This window comes from Procambarus clarkii, chromosome 11 (genome assembly GCF_040958095.1).
Source record: "Procambarus clarkii isolate CNS0578487 chromosome 11, FALCON_Pclarkii_2.0, whole genome shotgun sequence".
Taxonomy (NCBI): domain Eukaryota; kingdom Metazoa; phylum Arthropoda; class Malacostraca; order Decapoda; family Cambaridae; genus Procambarus; species Procambarus clarkii.
In genome coordinates this window covers 31,923,295-31,943,965 of record NC_091160.1, presented here as the reverse complement: position 1 = coordinate 31,943,965, position 20,671 = coordinate 31,923,295, and the positions used below count along the sequence as shown (strand labels likewise).

General features: G+C 49.6%; 1 protein-coding gene across 11 annotated transcripts in view; it reads right to left on the bottom strand.

Annotated features, from left to right (window-relative positions):
• Nucleotides 1-20,671, bottom strand: part of LOC123758368 (uncharacterized) — a 136,680-nt gene that overhangs the window by 26,426 nt on the left and 89,583 nt on the right. For 9 of the 11 annotated variants that reach the window (XM_069322490.1, XM_069322492.1, XM_045742685.2 and 6 more), the window contains exons 3-5: nucleotides 13,344-13,387; nucleotides 3,847-4,028; nucleotides 3,090-3,215 (exon numbers count right to left, since the gene is read on the bottom strand). In XM_069322490.1, the coding sequence (XP_069178591.1) occupies nucleotides 3,090-3,215; nucleotides 3,847-4,028; nucleotides 13,344-13,387 (352 nt within the window). The remainder of the gene's footprint in view (nucleotides 1-3,089; nucleotides 3,216-3,846; nucleotides 4,029-13,343; nucleotides 13,388-20,671) is intronic. The other 2 variants (XM_069322491.1, XM_045742691.2) reach the window with 1 other exon arrangement.

The window sequence follows — 20,671 nt, the reverse complement described above, 5'->3', positions numbered from 1 at the left end:
GTACACCACAAAATGATAAAACTAAAACTGGTGAATTTTTTACACTTTAGAAATATTGAGTAATCAGTGGGTTGAAAACTGGGTTGTAGATCTGTGGAAAATTTACCAAGCAGCATTATACCATACAAGTACACTCACTCGATATAAAATAGAAGCTACCTCTCATGGGACAATAAGCCTTTAATGAATGCTTTATTTAATCTTACGAAGTGTTTCTGAAGAATTTTGATGACAAGATGTAAATTAAGCCAGGTGTAATTAGGGCTACAAGCGCACTACCATCTCAATGGCTCACCACCGTAGTCACACCAAAATAACTCCCTACCACCCCCATCTCCCTCTACCACCACAGGTATCCCATGAGAGGTGAGGTTACCATTATTTGTGGTGGTGCGGGAGGCCTGTGGTTAGGAAGCCCACCACCAACACCTGCTGACTGACTGACTCCTCTTACAGCTTCGTCTTTGTCATCATCTTCTGGATATGGTTACCAGGCTCTCTTCTCTGACTAACCTGTTTCTGGGGTTTCATTAAATACTCTACTGTATATATATTGCATATATTCAGCTTTCTGTGTTATTTATATATTAACTTTGTCCCTCATTATTGTAATACAATGTGTATTAAGTTACAGGTGGAGTGTAGAATAACAGAAGTGTCTGTCAGGAATTGCCTACCTGCTTCATAGACTATATACCGTACTGTATTGCCATTTTTTAAAGGTCTTCCACATGCAGGAACATGCATGCAGTCCCGGTAGTACAGTCGGATTCGTTCTCGACGCACAATCGAGAATTCCAGGTTCGAATCCCGGAATCTCGAACCTAAATAAAAGCCAAATGTGTATGAATACACCCTGGCTTTCTGTCCCTCCAACACTGTGAATTACAGTATGTGCACACATGTAAATACTTGACAATGCAAAAATGCAGCCCAAATTGCCTCACAATCACATCAGGAGGAAAATAACAGATAAGGAGCAGGTAATACAGAAGCGAGATGTACGAGATACTCGACAGCAGAGTCTAGAGGTTCTTCATAATAGAACAAGGAAAAGCTATTGAACTGAGGTGAATGGTGTCACGTAACACTGGAAGACTTGAAGATAACCATAGATGAAGTAAGAAGGCATTTGATAAGAATTGGATTTGACTAAGGCAAAAGGTCCAGAGATGATCTCACCAGAGATACGAAGAGAAGGAGCAGAAGCCTTGTGCTGGCCACTCACAATTTGATAAAGCCCAAAATTCCTGCGAACCAGTCGACTGAAGATTGTGAGAGTTGAAAGTTAATCCCAAAAGCACAACTAGGTAAGTGTACACATGCATTCCATGCAAGGTGAAGGCAATGACAGAAACGAGTAAAATGTTTAGAGAGAACACCAACCTGGGTTTAAAAGGTGGCAAATGTTGCCTTGTAAACTTTAAGTGATGTTTCACTTCAAAATTAGATAATTTTCTAGTGATGTACATAAATACCCTCTCGAAACAGTAATTTCTAGGCCTGAACACAGTAGTCCAATTACAGGTGTATAATGAGGTTTTCAGTGTTGAAATAATTTTCTTGTTCTTGTGTAACAAGGCGAGACTGAATTTGTGTTTAGTCCACTTCACTATGTAGTGCTCCTAATTAACATCTAGGTCTCATCTTCCCAACGGAGCAGAGCAGTAGTTTGGAGTGAATACTTGCGTCGTGGAATGTTGTACATGACAAAGAGAGCCCTCTTCACTGGAATGTTGTACATGACTAGAAGAGCCCTCTTCACTGGAATGTTGTACATGACAATGAGAGCCCTTGTCACTGGAATGTTGTATATGACAAGGAGAGCCCTTGTCACTGGAATGTTGTATATGACAAGGAGAGCCCTTGTCACTGGAATGTTGTATATGACAAGGACAGCCCTCATCACTGGAATGTTGTACATGACAAGGAGATTCCTCTTCACTGGAATGTTGTGTACGACAAGGAGCCCTCTTCACTGGAATGTTGTACATGACAAGGAGAGCCCTTACCTTGAGGTTACCTTGAGGTGCTTCCGGGGCTTAGCGTCCTCGCGGCCCGGTCGTCGACCAGGCCTCCTGGTTGCTAGACTGATCAACCAGGCTGTTGGACGCGGCTGCTCGCAGCCTGACGTATGAGTCACAGCCCTCGTCACTGGAATGCTGTACATGACAAGGAGAGCCCTCGTCACTGGAATGTTGAGTACGACAAGGAGAGCCCTCGTCACTGGAATGTTGTGTACGACAAGGAGAGCCCTCGTCACTGGAATGTTGAGTACGACAAGGAGAGCCCTCGTCACTGGAATGCTGTACATGACAAGGAGAGCCCTCGTCACTGGAATGCTGTACATGACAAGGAGAGCCCTCGTCACTGGAATGTTGTGTACGACAAGGAGAGCCCTCGTCACTGGAATGTTGAGTACGACAAGGAGAGCCCTCGTCACTGGAATGTTGAGTACGACAAGGAGAGCCCTCGTCACTGGAATGCTGTACATGACAAGGAGAGCCCTCGTCACTGGAATGCTGTACATGACAAGGAGAGCCCTCGTCACTGGAATGTTGTACATGACAAGGAGAGCCCTCGTCACTGGAATGCTGTACATGACAAGGAGAGACCTCGTCACTGGAATGTTGTACATGACAAGGAGAGCCCTCGTCACTGGAATGTTGTACATGACAAGGAGAGCCCTCGTCACTGGAATGTTGTGTACGACAATGAGAGACCTCTTCACTGGAATGTTGTGTACGACAAGGAGACCTCTTCACTGGAATGTTGTACATGACAAGGAGAGCCCTCGTCACTGGAATGTTGTGTACGACAATGAGAGACCTCTTCACTGGAATGTTGTGTACGACAAGGAGACCTCTTCACTGGAATGTTGTGTACGACAAGGAGAGCCCTCTTTACTGGAATGTTGTACATGACAAGGAGAGCCCTCTTTACTTGCTGCCCTTTTATACGTCTTTGCGTCATTCTCACGGTTGAGCTTCATGGGACAGCAGTTCCAGCTTAGCTATGTTGCTAAAATAATTATAATTTTTAAGCACAGGAGTCAAGCAAGCAGAGGAGGGTGGGAGGCTAGTACCTACCTGGTGTGAAGAGAGATAACACCAGCATGTGAGAGGTCAGCCACCATGAGCCTGCGCTCCTCCAGCAGGTGGGTGATGGATGTCTGCAGCCCCTCCTGTCGCTCGCTCACAGCACACACCTCCTTCCTGCACACATCACAAACAGTTAAACACTACACTTAAAGTACGCTAAACAACAACAACACACTCGCAACAAATGCTATTTACCAAAACTTTATTTGTACGAACCAAAGCAAAATATAATTTAGAATGAAGTGCAGTTTTAATATTTGCAAAACTCAGATTTTAGACAAATCTGCAACTCGCAATGTAATTAGACACATTGTGATTTCTAGGGGATAAGTTAAGACTGATCTCCAGACTTTGTCACTGAGATCCCGTTGATGAACATCTAGATCTTTGGGTTGTAACTCCAGAAAGAGTAGAGTGGGCACAATATCCACATGTAATGTTGCACCAACGTTATCAAGTGTTGGCTAGGACGAGTTTAACAGGTGACACTCATCCCTTACACCCGCCCCCCTCACACCTGACACCCGCCCCCTCACACCTGACACCCGCCCCCTCACACCTGACACCCACGTCCCTCAACAAGACTCATTCCTGAGCCATGAAGAAAAGACCAGAGAATTTGACCTCGCACTTGAGGGGGAGGAGGAGGAAAATGATATATAATGTATATTATTATCAAAATAAACTTAACGACACACACGCCCCACAAACTATATATCTTACACCCTCCCCCCATAACACCTACTGGAGTGAGGTAATGTCGGCCTTGAGGGAGAGGACCAACTTGAGGACTTCGGCGGTGTTGTCGTCGCAGCGCTGTCTGGCCTCCTGCACCTCCCTGGAGAGGCTGGGGTCCTCCACCACGGTGCTCAGCCTCGTCACCGCCTCCGTCAGCGTCCCCTTCATCCCCACCACCGCCTCCTGCAGCTGTAACACAAAGGGAATCGTTGTCATCTGTGGCGCCACACATGAGGGAGGACATGTTAGTTGACACTATCCCAGGTGGTCAGTGTTGGGTGTGGCACTACTACCCAGGTGGTCAATGTTGGGCGTGACACTACCCAGGTGGTCAATGTTGGGTGTGGCACTACTACCCAGGTGGCCAATGTTGGGTGTGGCACTACTACCCAGGTGGTCAATGTTGGGTGTGACACTACCCAGGTGGTCAATGTTGGGTGTGACACTACCCAGGTGGTCAATGTTGGGCGTGACACTACCCAGGTGGTCAATGTTGGGTGTGGCACTACTACCCAGGTGGTCAATGTTGGGCGTGACACTACCCAGGTGGTCAATGTTGGGTGTGACACTACCCAGGTGGTCAATGTTGGGCGTGACACTACCCAGGTGGTCAATGTTGGGTGTGACACTACCCAGGTGGTCAATGTTGGGTGTGGCACTACCCAGGTGGTCAATGTTGGGTGTGACACTACTACCCAGGTGGTCAATGTTGGGTGTGGCACTACCCAGGTGGTCAATGTTGGGTGTGACACTACTACCCAGGTGGTCAATGTTGGGTGTGACACTACTACCCAGGTGGTCAATGTTGGGTGTGGCACTACCCAGGTGGTCAATGTTGGGTGTGGCACTACTACCCAGGTGGTCAATGTTGGGCGTGACACTACCCAGGTGGTCAATGTTGGGTGTGACACTACCCAGGTGGTCAATGTTGGGCGTGACACTACCCAGGTGGTCAATGTTGGGTGTGACACTACCCAGGTGGTCAATGTTGGGTGTGACACTACCCAGGTGGTCAAGGGTGTTTGTGACTACCCAGGTGGTCAATGTTGGGTGTGACACTACCCAGGTGGTCAATGTTGGGTGTGACACTACCCAGGTGGTCAATGTTGGGTGTGGCACTACCCAGGTGGTCAATGTTGGGTGTGACACTACTACCCAGGTGGTCAATGTTGGGTGTGACACTACCCAGGTGGTCAATGTTGGGTGTGACACTACCCAGGTGGTCAATGTTGGGTGTGGCACCACCCAGGTGGTCAATGTTGGGTGTGGCACTACCCAGGTGGTCAATGTTGGGTGTGACACTACCCAGGTGGTCAATGTTGGGTGTGACACTACCCAGGAGGTCAATGTTGGGTGTGACACTACCCAGGTGGTCAATGTTGGGTGTGGCACTACCCAGGAGGTCAATGTTGGGTGTGACACTACCCAGGTGGTCAATGTTGGGTGTGACACTACCCAGGTGGTCAATGTTGGGTGTGACACTACCCAGGTGGTCAATGTTGGGTGTGACACTACCCAATAGGTCAATGTTGGGTGTGACACTACCCAGGTGGTCAATGTTGGGTGTGACACTACCCAGGAGGTCAATGTTGGGTGTGACACTACCCAGGTGGTCAATGTTGGGTGTGACACTACCCAGGTGGTCAATGTTGGGTGTGACACTACCCAGGAGGTCAATGTTGGGTGTGACACTACTACCCAGGTGGTCAATGTTGGGTGTGACACTACCCAGGTGGTCAATGGTGGGTGTGACACTACCCAGGTGGTCAATGTTAGGTGTGACACTACCCAGATGGTCAATGTTGGGTGTGACACTACCCAGGTGGTCAATGGTGGGTGTGACACTACCCAGGTGGTCAATGTTGGGCGTGACACTACCCAGGTGGTCAATGTTGGGTGTGACACTACCCAGGTGGTCAATGTTGGGCGTGACACTACCCAGGTGGTCAATGTTGGGTGTGACACTACCCAGGTGGTCAATGTTAGGTGTGACACTACCCACATGGTCAATGTTGGGCGTGACACTACCCAGGTGGTCAATGGTGGGTGTGACACTACCCAGGTGGTCAATGTTGGGCGTGACATTACCCAGGTGGTCAATGTTGGGCGTGACACTACCCAGGTGGTCAATGTTGGGTGTAACACTACCCAGGTGGTCAATGTTGGGTGTGACACTACCCAGGTGGTCAATGTTGGGTGTGACACTACCCAGGTGGTCAATGTTGGGTGTGACACTACCCAGGTGGTCAATGTTGGGTGTGACACTACCCAGGTGGTCAATGTTGGGTGTGACACTACCCAGGTGGTCAATGTTGGGTGTGACACTACCCAGGTGGTCAATGTTGGGTGTGACACTACCCACATGGTCAATGTTGGGTGTGACACTACCCAGGTGGTCAATGTTGGGTGTGACACCACCCAGGTGGTCAATGTTGGGTGTGACACTACCCAGGTGGTCAATGTTGGGTGTGACACTACCCACATGGTCAATGTTGGGTGTGACACTACCCAGGTGGTCAATGTTGGGTGTGACACCACCCAGGTGGTCAATGTTGGGTGTGACACTACTCAGGTGGTCAATGTTGGGTGTGACACTACCCAGGAGGTCAATGTTGGGTGTGACACTACCCAGGTGGTCAATGTTGGGTGTGACACTACCCAGGTGGTCAATGTTGGGTGTGACACTACTACCCAGGTGGTCAATGTTGGGTGTGACACTACCCAGGTGGTCAATGTTGGGTTTGACACTACCCAGGTGGTCAATGTTAGGTGTGACACTACCCACATGGTCAATGTTAGGTGTGACACTACCCACATGGTCAATGTTGGGTGTGACACTACCCAGGTGGTCAATGTTGGGTGTGACACCACCCAGGTGGTCAATGTTGGGTGTGACACTACCCAGGTGGTCAGTGTTGGGTGTGACACTACCCAGGTGGTCAATGTTGGGTGTGACACCACCCAGGTGGTCAATGTTGGGTGTGACACTACCCAGGTGGTCAATGTTGGGTGTGACACTACCCAGGTGGTCAATGGTGGGTGTGACACCACCCAGGTGGTCAATGTTGGGTGTGACACTACCCAGGTGGTCAATGGTGGGTGTGACACCACCCAGGTGGTCAATGGTGGGTGTGACACCACCCAGGTGGTCAATGTTGGGTGTGACACTACCCAGGTGGTCAATGGTGGGTGTGACACCACCCAGGTGGTCAATGTTGGGTGTGACACTACCCAGGTGGTCACGTGCTATTTTATATAGATGGAGAGAAGGGGTGCCCGGATGTCTCTACCCTTTCCTTTCCTTTCCCCTGTTCCCCTCCCGCCGTTTACCCTCCCCTCTCTCAAAACAAGCGCCCAGCAACACAACGTAACACCACAACAATAATAGTTACAACTGCTACTTTGATACAACATTGTAACAACTTGGTAAAAAAACGTTGTGGTTACGTTGTAAGTTGGAATCATATGAACAGCTGGAAATATTTTCGAAGACTCTCTGGAAGAGTAAATCTCCATTTCAGACTTAGAAGCCATTATCTGCGATTGGGAACAGCAGGCGATACTTCTTCAGGCGGGGCATGGGAGGGCTGAACCTGACTTCCCTACGACTCTTCCTATACAATCACTAGTTACCATGCCTACCTTCGTAAGGCAGGCTCCAAGTACCTCTAACCTTGGACAGACATTCTCATGTACAGACACTATATGGAGCAGCAACCCCCATAACCTCTCCCCTCCTCCTTCAACCCGTTCTCGCAAATTCGTATAGTCAATATTGACTTATTAACTACGTGCATAGGTGATATACTAAACATAATAGATACCCTTAAAAAGCTTCATAGAAAACACCGACCTTACCTAACCTTGTTAGTATCTTAAGATAAGCATCTTATTGCTTCGTAATTACAATTATTACTTAACCTATACCTATAATAGGTTAAGTAACAACTGTAATTACGAAGCTATAAGATGCTTATCTTAAGATACTAACAAGGTTAGGTAAGGTCGGTGTTTTCTATGAAGCTTTTTAAGGGTATCTATTATGTTAAGTATGTCACCTATGCACTTATTTAATAAGTCAATATTGACTTTACGAATTTGCGAGAACGGGTTGCCTCCTTCTCTGAAAGTTGGCACAATCTTCCCCCAACCCCCCTTAACCTTTACTTCCCTTTCTCTTCCACTGGCCAGCCAGCCCTCCCTTGGTACATCTGTCCTCCCCCCCCTTCCCACTGACTCATAACTTGAGCAGGCTTTAGGATCCATGACCCCGCGGCCTGGTCAATCATGCTGTTTGACGCCGCTGCTCGCAATCTAACCTTCGAGTCACAGCTTTGTTGATCAGATATTCTTTGTAGGTGTTTACCAAGTTCCATTTTGAACATCTGAAGGAGTAGGCCAGCTATGTTCCTTATATTTAGATTAGGGTCTTGAGGAGTCTTGAGCCCCTACTGTTTACAGAGTCGTCTGTTAGCGTACAACTACGTACAAGAACTCTGTGACCAGAGCCACAGAGCCACTGTTGCTCTGCTTTTCAGAGCGGTTATTTTGTACATGCTGCCTGGCCTCCTGGGGCCAGATTCACGAAGCAGTTACGCCAGCACTTACTAACCTGTACATCTTTTCTCAATCTTTGGCGGCTTTGTTTACAGTTATTAAACATTTAATGAGCTCCAAAGTACCAGGAGGCTGTTTATAACAATAACAACAGTTGATTGGGAAGTTTTCATGCTTGTAAACTGTTTAATAAATGTAACCAAAGCCGTCAAAGATTGAGGGAAGATGTACACGTTCGTAAGTGCTTGCGTAACTGCTTCGTGAATCTGGCTCCAGGTCTCTTAAATTATTTCAGTGCGCAGATTTGGAACCAATCCCTGCAGTACGTCCCTCAGTGGAACTAATTACATCTCTCGCCTGCGCTCCAGCGAGCTCAGGCCCAGATGTTTTAAACGGTCCAAATAACTTAGATGTTTTACTGAACATTGTCGGGCCAGCAACTGCTCCTGCTTTGATTGGGACAGTTACTGTGCAGCAACATTCCGCCCCCCTAGAGGGTACTCTTAAAGACACCAGTGCTAACACTGGTCTAACATCTCTCGCTTGAAAAGTTCTTAACCAATCTGTATTTTTTTTGGTTTTGTTACAGTTACCTGTCTTCTTTAACTCCCAGTTTCCAAACTTACGGTGGGTGTTGGTGGATTAGTTGGTCAGTGGCTGGTTGTATGGTTGTGGTGTGTGGTTGTGGATTAGTGGGTGTGTGTGGCGGGGGTGTGGTAGTGGGAGGGAGCTGTGCCAGGGGTGCAGGTGGTGGGGGGGGGGAGCTCTACGCTGGGACGGGGGGGAGGTGTTGGTTGTAATCCTTGACACGCGTCAACTGTAGGCGCTGGTAGTCTTGACACTCCACATTTCACACCTCAGATGCTGTTATGTGAGACTATTTTCTCTCTCTCGTATACCTGCGGCGCACCTTGATCCACGACCATTAGCTCCACTGCTGGCTAAATACATGCTTTATTCCCGACGTCAGTGGCTGACGCCTGGTGTAGGGCTCCCAACACATGAGGACCCGACTGATGAAGGGTAAGCCACGCAAGAGGTGGCACGGGAGTTAAGATCAGGACCAGGATTCCTCAGGCAGTTACGCCAGTACTTACGAACCTGTACATCTTTTCTCAATCTTTACCGGCTTTGTTTACAGTTTAGCCGTTAATGCTAAAACTCTGTTGATGAGCCGTGACGCACTAGGAGGCTGTTTATAACAATAACGCTCGTAAACTGTTTAATAAATGTAAACAAAGCCGCTAAAGATTGGTAAAAGATGTAGAGCTCCGTCAGTAGGTGTGTGAGTGCTTGTTCCACCTGGTCCTGGTGCCAAGGACGGTCGCACGCTCAACCAACCATTACTTGAGACAACTGACAGCTAAAATCCAGTCCAGACAAAGTGTTCAAGGTTGATCCAGCAGGGAAACAATAACTCGCGCGCCGAGAACAACATTTTTAAGGCACTATAGAGACTGTATAAACACAGTGTGGGGGGGGGGGCGACACTGCCTACCCAGCCAGAGAGGCGAGAGGAGTGTGTCAGCACCAGGAGTGCTCCTAGCGACTGTATGCCAGTTGATAGGGAGCCGGGCTAGGGGTGTGGAGAGCGGAATTGATAAGGGCGATAAGGAAGAAGTTGAGGCAAGGCATGTGAGGAGCATGTGGGGTGAGGAAGCAACGATCTTCACTGCTCACAAGATATCTTGGAAGTTAGGGCTTCAAGCCAGGTACTGGAACCAGTCAAGTTACTGAGCGTCGTGTGTGTACTCACCTAATTGTGCTTGCGGGGGTTGAGCTTTGGCTCTTTGGTCCCATGTGTGTGTGTGTGTGTGTGTGTGTGTGTGTGTGTGTGTGTGTGTGTGTGTGTGTGTGTGTGTGTGTGTGTGTGTGTGTGTGTGTGTGTACTCACCTATTTGTGCTTGCAGGATCGAGCATTGACTCTTGGATCCCGCCTTTCCAGCTATCGGTTGTTTACAGCAATGACTCCTGTCCCATTTCCCAATCATACCTAGTTTTAAAAGTATGAATAGCATTTGCTTCCACAACCTGTTCCCCAAGTGCATTCCATTTTTCCACTACTCTCACGCTATCTTATCTTGAGGTTATCTTGAGATGATTTCGGGGCTAAAGTGGACCCGCGGCCCGGTCCTCGACCAGGCCTCCACCCCCAGGAAGCAGCCCGTGACAGCTGACTAACACCCAGGTACCTATTTACTGCTAGGTAACAGGGGCATCATGGGTGAAAGAAACTCTGCCCATTGTTTCTCGCCGGCGCCCAGGATCGAACCCGGACCACAGGATCACGCGTCCAGTGTTCTGTCCGTTCAGTCACCGGCTTCCCCAGTCAGTGGAACCATCGCTAAAAGAAAACTTCCTAACATCTCTGTGACTCATCTGAGTTTCCAGTTTCCACCCATGTCCCCTCGTTCTGTTATTATTACGTGTGAACATTTCATCTATTTCCACTTTGTCAATTCCCCTGAGTATTTTATATGTCCCTATCATATCTCCTCTCTCCCTTCTTTTCTCTAGTGTCGTAAGGTTCAGTTCCTGCAGACGCTCTTCATATCCCATCCCTCGTAAGTCTGGGACAAGCCTCGTCGCAAACCTCTGAACCTTCTCCAGTTTCTTTATGTGTTTCTTCAGGTGGGGGCTCCATGATGGCGCGGCATACTCTAAGACGGGTCTCACGTAGGCAGTGTAAAGCGCCTGTGTGTGTGTGTGTGTGTGTGTGTGTGTGTGTGTGTGTGTGTGTGTGTGTGTGTGTGTGTGTGTGTGTGTGTGTGTGTGTGTGTGTGTTCAGAGTGGGGTCACTCATGCTGTTAGGGCTCTGCCTGAACCAAGGACCGCCTTACGGGCTATTCACGCCCCTGACACCTCTTGGGTGGCTTAATCTTCATCAATCAAATCAATCAAGGGAGCACCAAGAGGTTTATGGGGCCAGGCACGTCCAGTGATAACGTTCTCGGCGAGGCTCTTATACTTGTTTCTTGATAACTTCCGTCTTTCTTACCATATTTCTTTCATGTGTTGGAGGGAAGGTGAAGCGGTGTGGGCTTCTGGTGGTCATAGAGTCCCCTCTCACTGTCTTCTGAAGAGTAAGGTGTTGTTGGAGGGAAGGTGAAGCGGTGTGGGCTTCTGGTGGTCATAGAGTCCCCTCTCACTGTCTTCTGAAGAGTAAGGTGCTACAATACTCTTCACTGCGTCTATTTAGCATCTTACACCATATATTTAGCTCCAACATGTTGTTCCATTGAGAAAATTTGGAACCGACCTCCGAGCATCTTCCATATTATATATATATATATATATATATATATATATATATATATATATATATATATATATATATATATATATATATATATATATATATATATATATATACTATAAGAGAGAATGTTTCTGTCTGGCCAAAGTTGAAGGCCAGATGCTCGGGGTTAGCCTCATTCAAAATGAGGAATGGTCTGGGGTGTGGGATGAACATAAGCTGGTCAGGGGTCACAAGAATTAAAAAAGAAATATTGTGCCACGGTCACATTCAGACCGCGAGAGAGAGAGAGAGAGAGAGAGAGAGAGAGAGAGAGAGAGAGAGAGAGAGAGAGAGAGAGAGAGAGAGAGAGAGAGGGAGAATGAGAGAGAGAGGGAGAATGAGAGAGAGAGAGAGAGAGAGAGAGAGAGAGAGAGAGAGAGAGAGAGAGAGAGAGAGAGAGAGAGAGAATGAGAGAGAATGAGAGAGAGAGAGAGAGAGAGAGAGAGAGAGAGAGAGAGAGAGAGAGAGAGAGAGAGAGAGAGAGAGAGAGAGAGAGAGAGAGAGAGAGAGAGGGAGAATGAGAGAGAGAGGGAGAATGAGAGAGAGAGAGAGAGAGAGAGAGAGAGAGAGAGAGAGAGAGAGAGAGAGAGAGAGAGAGAGAGAGAGAGAGAGAGAGAGAGAGAATGAGAGAGAATGAGAGAGAGAGAGAGAGAGAGAGAGAGAGAGAGAGAGAGAGAGAGAGAGAGAGAGAGAGAGAGAGAGGGAGAGAGAGAGAGAGAGAGAGAATGAGAGAGAATGAGAGAGAGAGAGAGAGAGAGAGAGAGAGAGAGAGAGAGAGAGAGAGAGAGAGAGAGAGAGAGAGAGAGAGAGAGAGAGAGAGAGAGGGAGAATGAGAGAGAGAGGGAGAATGAGAGAGAGAGAGAGAGAGAGAGAGAGAGAGAGAGAGAGAGAGAGAGAGAGAGAGAGAGAGAGAGAGAGAGAGAGAGAGAATGAGAGAGAATGAGAGAGAGAGAGAGAGAGAGAGAGAGAGAGAGAGAGAGAGAGAGAGAGAGAGAGAGAGAGAGAGAGAGAGAGAGAATGAGAGAGAATGAGAGAGAGAGAGAGAGAGAGAGAGAGAGAGAGAGAGAGAGAGAGAGAGAGAGAGAGAGAGAGAGAGAGAGAGAGAGAGAGGGAGAATGAGAGAGAGAGGGAGAATGAGAGAGAGAGAGAGAGAGAGAGAGAGAGAGAGAGAGAGAGAGAGAGAGAGAGAGAGAGAGAGAGAGAGAGAGAGAGAGAGAGAGAGAGAATGAGAGAGAGAGAGAGAGAATGAGAGAGAGAGAGAATGAGAGAGAGAGAGAGAGAGAGAGAGAGAGAGAGAGAGAGAGAGAGAGAGAGAGAGAGAGAGAGAGAGAAGAGGGAGTGGGATGGAAGGGGGTTACTCCTCCTGTTACACCATACGAGAATGTCTGTATCCCCAAAGTTACAGACCAGACGCTTGTGGCTAGCCTCACGCAAATTTGCAGGGGGAATGGTCTGGGGTAAGTGATGATCAGTCCATCCCGTAGTCCCCTGCCAACCCCACAACTACAACTAATATTATATATATATAAACTGTCACCCACACTATCGTGGAAATAAACATTTCATTGACTTAGGCACTAGGAGACTCGAACCGAGGACCCCAGTGTGTGAGGCGAGAGCCGCTATTCCTCTCTGGTGGGAAGACTTACTTCAGATATCTGCAGGAGCAGCTCGGGCTGTGACGTCATCTCTGCTGTGGAAGAGACAAATGAAGCAGCATAAGTCGCCATGTGGGTGCTATAAGTGTGTGAAATCTTACTTGTCCAACATAAAAAAAGGTAAATCTAATCATTCATCAAAACCTCGTAGATCCAACACACAGAGAAATACACGCTAGACCCCTACAGCAGACACCAGACGTGTGGACGCTGATTCAAGCAATAAGCAAGAATAAGCGACGTTATTTTTAAGAGGACGGGTTGTGAATGCACTAGCATGGAACACGTGGATGTAAATAATTCAACATTTAGGAACTTTCCCGCCCTGTTACGGTGAAGGGGGTACCGCGTTATCTCAGATACAGAGCGACCTTGTAGCAGGACCCCAGCCCTCGAAGGTCCGGTCTAGAGAATACCAATTAACCCGCCACGATGGAGATAAGAGGTACAAGTCTTCTTAAGTGACCATATCAAGTGTCTCTGTGAATCTCCCCACCATTGGTGTCCGTGTCGTAGGGTGTGGTGGGGGTAGCCTCGTACCTGGTGCTGGTCAACACTGGCCTACACTCTAGAGAGAAGCTGAGGAAGTCCTCGCTCCAGCCATAATTTTAAAGCTACCTGTAGATTCGACACGGAATTCGAACACGAGGATAGGTTATAACGTAGCTGGAGCAGCGAATGCTAATCGACCCCCCACTCCCCCGTCGACACCAAGAGGTAAATACACCCTAAGTAGAGGTAAATACATCCTAAGTAGAGGTAAATACACCCTAAGTAGAGGTAAATACACCCAAAGTTCAGGTAAGTACACCCTCCAAAGTACAATTTCTTTAGACCACTGGTGTGGGTAGTGGGACAATTCTCCGCCTTTGATTTGATTGTTGCCGCCGAAGGCGGCTAGTTTATTGTGCACCCCATACTCATCCTGAGCGGTAGCGCAAAAGCATTACAGAGGGCACAAAAGGTCTTTATCAGACCTCATCTTAGATTATTATATAAACAATTTTATCTATCCTTCACACCTTATAGTTACAATGTCAGCTAGTTACAGAGAAAGTCCTATTTCAAGAGCTATATATTTACAGTAAGTCATCATACATTAATGGTAGGTCTTATCGCTAATACATAATAGTTTGACCAATGGGGATATTACAGAGTCATAGAGGAGCTTCTGTTTATTATTAGTCCTCACAATACACTACTTGTTTCTGAATCTCATATGTCGTTCATCTACTGGAAGCGAAATGTGGATTCAGTGCAAGGATTTCAGGTAATTTATCCATGGTAATAAGATAGGTTGCCATATCATACAGAGTGAACTTAGACCTATCTCTAAAAGGCTCAATTTTACTACAATCCAAGATATAGTGTTCGAGTGTGTGTCCCTGCCTATGTCCACACACTTTACACTTTACTTCATCTAGATCCCTATACAAGCCGAACTGCCAGAGATACTTGTAGCCAAGTCTTATACGAGCTGTGACAACATCTGTTAGTCTACTGACTGTGTTACTTGCCCCATACACATGTTTTACTTCACACATTTCATTGTGATGAACAATGGACTCACAAGGGGCAACCTGTCCTCCCTCTGCGCCAGAATTTATCCCCACAGGTTTAGCCTGTACCACAAGTCCACCTCGTGTGTACCACAAGTCCACCTCGTGTGTACCACAAGTCCACCTCGTGTGTACCACAAGTCCACCTCGTGTGTACCACAAGTCCACCTCGTGTGTACCACAAGTCCACCTCGTGTGTACCACAAGTCCACCTCGTGTGTACCACAAGTCCACCTCGTGTGTACCACAAGTCCACCTCGTGTGTACCACAAGTCCACCTCGTGTGTACCACAAGTCCACCTCGTGTGTACCACAAGTCCACCTCGTGTGTACCACAAGTCCACCTCGTGTGTACCACAAGTCCACCTCGTGTGTACCACAAGTCCACCTCGTGTGTACCACAAGTCCACCTCGTGTGTACCACAAGTCCACCTCGTGTGTACCACAAGTCCACCTCGTGTGTACGTCAGCTGGGGAGTATCTTCGGTGATTGTTTCAGATTTAGCTACTGAGAACGAAGTATCCATGTAGCACGGGCTATGGTGAGCCCGTGACGAGCCCGTCGTGGGTGACTGGTGTGGTGATCTTATGGCGCGGTGTGGTGTTGGGCTCTGGCTCTAGGGCTCCAGACGGTCTCACCGCTGGACGGTTACTGTGGCCGCCACCACAACTTACTGACCAACTGCCAAGTATACTTTTGTCGTGATCATTGTCCAGGACTAAAGTATACTTTCACTGTATACACACTAGGGAGAGGAGTATACCTCACAGTGTATACCCTAGTGAGTACCACATTCTTGACCCAAGTTGTTTACATGTATTCCTGATCTAGTCTGCTCACACCCCTGCTGCTACACCAGCAGGGGTGTGAGGAGACTAGAGCAGCACCAGCAGCAGCAGCAGGGGTGTGAGGAGACTAGAGCAGCAGCAGCAGCAGCAGCAGGAGTGTGAGGAGACTAGAGCAGCAGCAGCAGCAGCAGCAGGGGTGTGAGGAGACTAGAGCAGCAGCAGCAGCAGCAGCAGGGGTGTGAGGAGACTAGAGCAGCAGCAGCAGCAGCAGCAGGGGTGTGAGGAGACTAGAGCAGCAGCAGCAGCAGCAGCAGGGGTGTGAGGAGACTAGAGCAGCAGCAGCAGCAGCAGCAGCAGCAGCAGCAGCAGCAGCAGCAGCAGCAGGGGTGTGAGGAGACTAGAGCAGCAGCAGCAGCAGCAGCAGCAGCAGGGGTGTGAGGAGACTAGAGCAGCAGCAGGGGTGTGAGGAGACTAGAGCAGCAGCAGGGGTGTGAGGAGACTAGAGCAGCAGCAGGGGTGTGAGGAGACTAGAGCAGCAGCAGCAGCAGCAGCAGCAGCAGGGGTGTGAGGAGACTAGAGCAGCAGCAGCAGCAGCAGCAGGGGTGTGAGGAGACTAGAGCAGCAGCAGCAGGGGTGTGAGGAGACTAGAGCAGCAGCAGCAGCAGCAGCAGGGGTGTGAGGAGACTAGAGCAGCAGCAGCAGCAGCAGGGGTGTGAGGAGACTAGAGCAGCAGCAGCAGCAGCAGCAGCAGGGGTGTGAGGAGACTAGAGCAGCACCAGCAGCAGCAGCAGCAGCAGGGGTGTGAGGAGACTAGAGCAGCAGCAGGGGTGTGAGGAGACTAGAGCAGCAGCAGCAGCAGCAGCAGCAGCAGGGGTGTGAGGAGACTAGAGCAGCAGCAGCAGCAGCAGGGGTGTGAGGAGACTAGAGCAGCAGCAGCAGCAGCAGCAGCAGCAGCAGCAGCAGCAGCAGGGGTGTGAGGAGACTAGAGCAGCAGCAGCAGGGGTGTGAGGAGACTAGAGCAGCAGCAGCAGCAGCAGCAGCAGCAGGAGTGTGAGGAGACTAGAGCAGCAGCAGCAGCAGGGGTGTGAGGAGACTAGAGCAGCAGCAGCAGGGGTGTGAGGAGACTAGAGCAGCAGCAGCAACAGCAGCAGCAGGGGTGTGAGGAGACTAGAGCAGCAGCAGCAACAGCAGCAGCAGCAGGGGTGTGAGGAGACTAGAGCAGCAGCAGCAACAGCAGCAGCAGCAGGAGTGTGAGGAGACTAGAGCAGCAGCAGCAACAGCAGCAGCAGCAGGAGTGTGAGGAGACTAGAGCAGCAGCAGCAACAGCAGCAGCAGCAGGGGTGTGAGGAGACTAGAGCAGCAGCAGCAGCAGCAGCAGCAGCAGGGGTGTGAGGAGACTAGAGCAGCAGCAGCAGCAGGGGTGTGAGGAGACTAGAGCAGCAGCAGCAGCAGGGGTGTGAGGAGACTAGAGCAGCAGCAGCAGCAGGGGTGTGAGGAGACTAGAGCAGCAGCAGCAGCAGGGGTGTGAGGAGACTAGAGCAGCAGCAGCAGCAGGGGTGTGAGGAGACTAGAGCAGCAGCAGCAGCAGAGGTGTGAGGAGACTAGAGCAGCAGCAGCAGCAGCAGCAGGGGTGTGAGGAGACTAGAGCAGCAGCAGCAGCAGGGGTGTGAGGAGACTAGAGCAGCAGCAGCAGCAGGGGTGTGAGGAGACTAGAGCAGCAGCAGCAGCAGGGGTGTGAGGAGACTAGAGCAGCAGCAGCAGCAGGGGTGTGAGGAGACTAGAGCAGCAGCAGCAGCAGGGGTGTGAGGAGACTAGAGCAGCAGCAGCAGCAGGGGTGTGAGGAGACTAGAGCAGCAGCAGCAGCAGGAGTGTGAGGAGACTAGATCAGCAGCAGCAGCAGGAGTGTGAGGAGACTAGAGCAGCAGCAGCAGCAGGAGTGTGAGGAGACTAGAGCAGCAGCAGCAGCAGCAGCAGGAGTGTGAGGAGACTAGATCAGCAGCAGCAGCAGCAGCAGCAGCAGGAGTGTGAGGAGACTAGAGCAGCAGCAGCAGCAGGAGTGTGAGGAGACTAGATCAGCAGCAGCAGCAGGAGTGTGAGGAGACTAGAGCAGCAGCAGCAGCAGGAGTGTGAGGAGACTAGAGCAGCAGCAGCAGCAGCAGCAGGAGTGTGAGGAGACTAGATCAGCAGCAGCAGCAGGAGTGTGAGGAGACTAGAGCAGCAGCAGCAGCAGGAGTGTGAGGAGACTAGAGCAGCAGCAGCAGCAGCAGCAGGAGTGTGAGGAGACTAGATCAGCAGCAGCAGCAGCAGCAGCAGCAGCAGGAGTGTGAGGAGACTAGATCAGCAGCAGCAGCAGCAGCAGCAGGAGTGTGAGGAGACTAGATCAGCAGCAGCAGCAGCAGCAGCAGGAGTGTGAGGAGACTAGAGCAGCAGCAGCAGCAGCAACAGTCTAGTGAATCTTTGCAACTTACCTGGAGGTCAGTGTCCGCCCCCCCCCCAGGGACCCGGAGCCCCCCCCCCCCACCAGCACCCCGCTCCCCCCCCCCCCCCCCCCCCCCCCTCTGGTCACATATCATCCATGCTCCCTTTCCGCCTCCTCCCCCCCCCCACACACACAGTTAATCTTGTGTTTAGTTCAACACAAGACAAAGTTAGAGAAGATTCAGCGGTATGCCTCCAGACTCGTCCCGGAACTTAGAGGAATGAGCTACGAGGAAAGGCTAAACCTCACATCCCTGGAAAACAGAAGAGTAAGGGGAGACATGATAACCACCTACAAAATTCTCAGGGGAAATTGGCAGGGTGAACAAAGACAAACGCTTCAGCACGGGTGGGGCACGAACAAGGGGACACAGGTGGAAACTGAGTACTCAGATGAGCCACAGAGACGTTAGAAAGAACTTTTTCAGTGTCAGAGTAGTTAACAGATGGAATGCATTAGGAAGTGATGTGATGGAGGCTGACTCCATACACAGTTTCAAGTGTAGATATGATAGAGCCCAATAGGCTCAGGAACCTGTACACTTGTTGATTGGCAGTTGAGAGGCGGGACCAAAGAGCCAAAGCTCAACCCCCGCAAGCACAACTAGGTAAGGTGAGTACACACACACACACACACACACACACACACAACAGAGAAGAGAAAGAGAAGGCAAACTGACAAACTCCTCCTTCATGCAAACTGCACCTACTATCAAGAAGAAGAAGGCAGCGGTGAAATTATCACAACATCCAAAATACTGACCGGTGAAGATAACATAATACCCAAAAATCTTTTCTTCCACCAGGCGGACGGGACACAATCACACACATGAGCCAGAGAAACACAGCCCATCACAGCATTCCTCAGCCTTGAGTCACACTCAGCCATAACCAACATGAACACCTGCCAGAGAATATGTTGTCCGTGCTGGGATATATACACGTGTGTCATGAAGCACATGTTAGGTTGGAACTGCATTTTTGATGTGTTATTTCAGTCCAGGAGGATGCTGCCTGCTACAGCTCTACCCTCACACCCGGAAACGATGCTTGACAGGTCAGGTGACCTCGTGTAGTCAGTGGGAGGAGACCTGTGACGTCATGTGTCAGCGTGGCTGGGCAGCAGCAGCAGGAACAGCAGCAGCAGCAGCAGCAGCAGCAGGAACAACAGCAGCAGCAGCAGGAACAGCAACAGGAACAGGAACAGCAGCAGGAACAGGAACAGCAGCAGGAACAGCAGCAGCAGCCTATCGCTTGCTTGTGTGACGCCAGAGTGAGGGCGCGGGATCTCTCCACTCTGCCAACATTCGACTCTTCACCTACTTGAAGCGCTGAGGGTTGGAGTGCCCCAAGTCTAGAGCAGCGGCGGTGACCTGGTGGTGGTGCAGGACTACCAGACCCGGCCCACTCCTGAGCAACCCTGGACCCGGATTCACGAAGCAGTTACGCTAGCACTTACGAACCTGTCCATCTTTCCTCAACCTTTGACGACTTTGGTTACATTTATTAAACAGTTTACAAGCATGAAAACTTCCCAATCAACTCTTGTTATTGTTATAAACAGCCTCCTGGTGCTTCGGAGCTCATTAACTGTTTAATAACTGTAAACAAAGCCGCCAAATATTGACAAAAGATGTACAGGTTAGTAGGTGCTTGCGTAACTGCTTCGTGAATCTGGTCCTGGTCCACGGCGCCAACATTTGGGTGCCAGACTAAGACAGCCAAGTGTGGTGTGCTAGAGGAACTTACTGCTACATGACACTCACCTGTGACACACTCTCAACAACCTGGGGCCAGATTCACGAAGCAGTTACGCAAACACTTACGAACCTGTACATCTTTTCTCAATCTTTGGCGGCTTTGTTTCCAATTATTAAACAGTTAATGAGCTCCGAAGCACCAGGAGGCTGTTTGTAATAATAACAACAGTTGATTGGCAAGTTTTCATGCTTGTAAAGTGTTTAATAAATGTAACCAAAGTCGTCAAAGATTGTGGAAAGATGTACACGTTCGTAAGTACTCGCGTAACTGCTTCGTGAATCTGACCCCTGGCTACTGAAATCCCCAGCAAGTCATCTTAGGGTCTGGAGGAGCAATGTAGAGTATTTCCAACAGGTAGAAGAGGCATGAGAGGCGGGCCCAGGAGCTGCATCTCGCCACCCATAGAACACAACTAGGTGAGGACACACACACATGCACGATGTTGAAAAGACAGTATCTTTATCAGTATTTTACTGATAAAGATGAAACGTTGAGAGAGGTCGCGTGGTGCAGCTGGCTTCGTTCTCGACTCATAATCTTAGCGTCCCGGGAGGAACAGACATGGCGGGGCACGCGTCCATTCACCTTGTGTCTCTGTTCACCCCCATATAGGTGCCCTAGAGCTATACACCTGCTCATGAGCTCATTTGTGGGGAGTCAGTAGTTTGACCTTGATGGGACCTCGATATAGGCCTAAAATATACATACATTTGTGTGTGTGTGTGTGTATAT